Source organism: Saccostrea cucullata, unplaced genomic scaffold, assembly GCF_032062105.1.
Source record: "Saccostrea cucullata isolate Sc308-1 unplaced genomic scaffold, CSIRO_AGI_Scuc_v1 ctg6946, whole genome shotgun sequence".
Lineage (NCBI taxonomy): Eukaryota > Metazoa > Mollusca > Bivalvia > Ostreida > Ostreidae > Saccostrea > Saccostrea cuccullata.
This window is the reverse complement of record NW_026935388.1, coordinates 17729-21550: the sequence shown is the minus strand read 5'-3', so window position 1 is coordinate 21550 and position 3822 is coordinate 17729. Positions and strand designations below refer to the sequence as shown.

Genomic DNA, 3822 nt, shown 5'->3' with positions numbered 1-3822 from the left:
GGTAAATAATATCTGTTTACGTCCATTTATTTCTTTGGTCCCCCAGTCCGAATTTAAAGAAAAAATAAAAAAAACTGCTGAAGCCTTAATTAAAATTGAATGGATTTGCAGCATTTCCAAAGAGTACAAAGAATTTTCTTTTGGAGTTTGAAAAAAAATCCGTGGTGGATGCAGGTTGGGTTTAAAACAAAGAGTTGCATGTTAGTTCCTTCAAATGATATGATTAAAACGGTTTATATAATATAGAACCGTTTTAATCATATCATTTGAAAGAAAAGTGAGTGGAAGAAAATTAATGTGTGAGAATCTATCTATTCAATACATAAGTAAGAAGTACAAATATTATGTATTTTTATTTATTCTCGGAAAACGTTTCATTCTCTCTCTCTCCACTAGACAGGAAATAAAGTGGGCTTCCAATTCCCGGACCCCCCCCCCTCCCTTGGATCGGCCAATGAACCGTTTACAAGCATTCACCCATCCTTAAAACTTTTTCAATATCTTTCCACGGTTTGGGAAATCTAATAAATTCAACTCCTTGCATATATTTTTTGTGGGCATACTTTGAGTCACTATTGCAACAGTGTTTTATTGCATCCCTTTTTGCACAGGTTAGCCATAATATTACTAAATTTACACCACAAAGTAAGATTCAAGCCACTGTTTTGGTTTTGGTCATATGCATGTAAACATAGAAACATGTGGGTCAGTTTGTCCCATCTAACTTCTGAAACATGTGATAAGGAATTCTAAAAATAGATGCAGCAGAGCTATAAACAGACAAGCCGCAGCTCTCTGCTGAGTCAGTAATTGAACATTTAAACTATGTCAGTTTCAATGAAACAGTGATGCAGATTTCTTCTATCTAGGTAATATAGGGTATTAATGTGATAGGACCTTCACAAACTAATTAAAATCCCCCAGGTGAGGTGAAAGGTGTGAGATAATTATAGATCCATGAGAAAAAAAAAGACGCATCCCCCCCCCCCCCACACACACTTCCATCACTAAGCGAAAATACAATTTAAGGTTATATTTTAATTTATTTTGTGTCCTATATTTATGAAATTACACCACCCATTTAATTTTTGGTTCAAAAAGAGCATCGGTTCCATATTTCAACGAATTAACTGAAATGAATTATATAGAGATGACGAACAGTATTAAAGATCAAAAGTCCATAAAACAATACAAAACTAGAGCAAAGCAAACACGTACCTCCAAAACATTGGAGATGGGGTTAGATGCCATGGAGGAGTGAGCATCCCCTGCTTACTAGACACACCAACGTGTGCTCCATGTCATGATCGGGAAATAACGAAAATAACTGTTTTGCTTCATGTACTCCTGCCTTGGAAAGGATGAACCGGGGGACCACACTAATCAAAGTTAACGTGATTAGCCGGTAGATGGCGATCGCAAATTCCCTTCCGCCGCAGCTGAGCGGTACCAATAGAGCGGAGGCTAAGCCTCCGTATAAAAATGAATGACTTATTGATGGCTGTATAAATACCGCTTAATTTTATTTCTGAAAACGGTTGATATATAATCGATGATCGGTGAATTCAGAACGAATACTGATATCACATGCTGCTGAAATAAATCATAAAACCGTTCATATACAGATAAGAATGTTTTGACAATGAATTATGAAAAGAATTGGAGTGTCGAGTTTTTCAATAAAATATATTCAAAGACAATGAAGTATTGTTGAACGAGATCACTGTTATTTAGTAGAACTGAAGAAAGGTATTTTATTTAATATTCAATTAGTACTAAAAATTGACAATGTTTGAATTGATTATGCATTGAAAAATGTAGATTTTAGTTCATTTTACATTAGATTTAAATGCATAAAAATACCATGTATTGGAGCTCTTCGATCTGCAGTGTATAGAAGCTTCTTAAAAAAGAAGTTGGAAATTTTCAAAATCTATAAATAGACAAGCTGGAAATTTCGATACTATTGATTTATTTAAATATCAGTTTCATTAGTTGAGATAGTTTCATGGTATTTATTGAGAGAAATCCATCGTTAGCAAAAGGATGTTGCTTAAACCACTGGAAATTCGTTTTAGTCAAGATTCCATCGGGAGTAAATTTGGCCGTTGTACGTCACATCCTTTTATACCCATAGGAGAAACACTTGATGATATTTTATCTGGGCGTTGTAACTTTAACTCTATACCTAATATTTCTGTGGTGGAAAGAAATGGTCTTTGGTTCACATCAGATAACAGAAGATTGTGGGTTTTTCAAGAGGCAGAGAAACGAGGAAAATGTAGTGAAATATACGTCAGGGAGACAAGTTATATTAATTACAGCAAATTTACAACTACAAATAATGGCACTTCTATATATGTTAGGGGAAATCCGGGAGGTTTTCTATGGAGGAGGATGCCAGAAGTGATCAGGAAACCGATAGAGTCCCCAAGAAAACTTTTCAATATATACCAGGAATCTTCAATGAGAACCTCTTCAAATATAAATACCGGGATAAGTCCTAGGCGAGTGGATACAAGTCTTTTTTCAGAAAGTTATACCTATAGGCAACAAAACTCTGTAAGCACAGGTTTGGCATATAAGTCACCAAAAGTAGAGGATTCGTCAGAAACATCATCAGAAACATCAGATTGCGAACAAAACTACACAGTGGAAGCCATAGATACAGAAACGACATACCCAAAACCACAAGTGGACAATTTATCAGAAAAATCATCAGACAACGTCCAAAGTTACTCAGTGGATGTCAGGAAACGAACTGTAGAGGAAATGGAAGATTGCTACAATGAATGTTCAATTTCTCTGTCCACTTTGGATGGTACTATGAGAAATAACCATGAAAGAAAGTCATCGTCGGCTTGTCCTTCACACAGTATTTGCTTTGAAAATCAATATTCAGGAACATTTCCAAACCATTTTTATGCTACATCAATTGCAGATGATGAAATCAACGAAAGTGTAGCTACATCAGAAGAAATAAGCGGGACATTTGTGGAGATGAAAACAGTTGAAGAAGACAAAACAATCTCAGAAGACATTATTGTCATGGAAGGTAACAAAAATATGGCTGACATTGAGAAAGAAGAGCCGATTGAGGATAAGTATGAAACTGTCTTGATAAGAAGTAGGATTTCTTCTTTAGAAGAAAGAAGGGAAAGTTTTGAAAAGACCATATCAGTTATTGAAGACAGAGCGGTGTCAGAAGACAAAGTAAACATGAAACACAGCAAGAATATAAATCATTATGACATAGTGAAAGAATCGATTAATAACATTAACAAAGAAACTGAGAGCCAAAAGATATTCACGATTTCTTGTTCAGGAGAAGTTAATCACGGAAAGGAGAGTGTCATTGTGAACATGGGGAATGTGTCCAAATTTCCAACAAATAAGAATATGTCTACGAAGAAAATTATTTGTATATCATTCATTATAATAGCGCTGGTTATAGCTATATTTTTAATTGCATACTTTCTCCCCTAATTTTTATTATCACATGCTTTACCTTATATAGAGACTCAAATTAAGAGGAATTTGTTATTAGGCTTTTCATTGATGATTTAAATAGATAGATACTTTTTAAATGAATTTACATAACTTATTCTATTCTATTAAAAGTTGTCTACGTGTATATGTCGTATTTTATTTAACATCTATTTTTAGAATCGGGTACCTTCCCATTGTTTATATTTAGGAAGCAAACTCGTTTTCTAAAAATGATATCTATTTTTAGAATTGGGTACATTACCATTGCTTATATTTAGGAAGCATACTCGTTTCTGAAAATAATTTGTGACGTAAACCTATTCAAAAGAAGAG

At 34.2% G+C, this 3822-nt stretch overlaps 1 protein-coding gene across 1 annotated transcript; it reads left to right on the top strand.

Annotated features, from left to right (window-relative positions):
• Positions 1-1863: 1863 nt before the first annotated feature.
• LOC134242657 (uncharacterized) lies at positions 1864-3486 on the top strand. The gene has a single exon (XM_062724757.1). The coding sequence runs from the start codon at positions 2047-2049 to the stop codon at positions 3484-3486; it is 1440 nt and encodes a 479-aa protein (XP_062580741.1). The 5' UTR covers positions 1864-2046.
• Positions 3487-3822: the final 336 nt, after the last annotated feature.

Coding starts and splice junctions, on each gene's coding strand:
- LOC134242657 (XM_062724757.1), top strand. CDS start 2,047: ATGTTGCTTAAACCACTGGAAATTCGTTTTAGTCAAGATTCCATCGGG.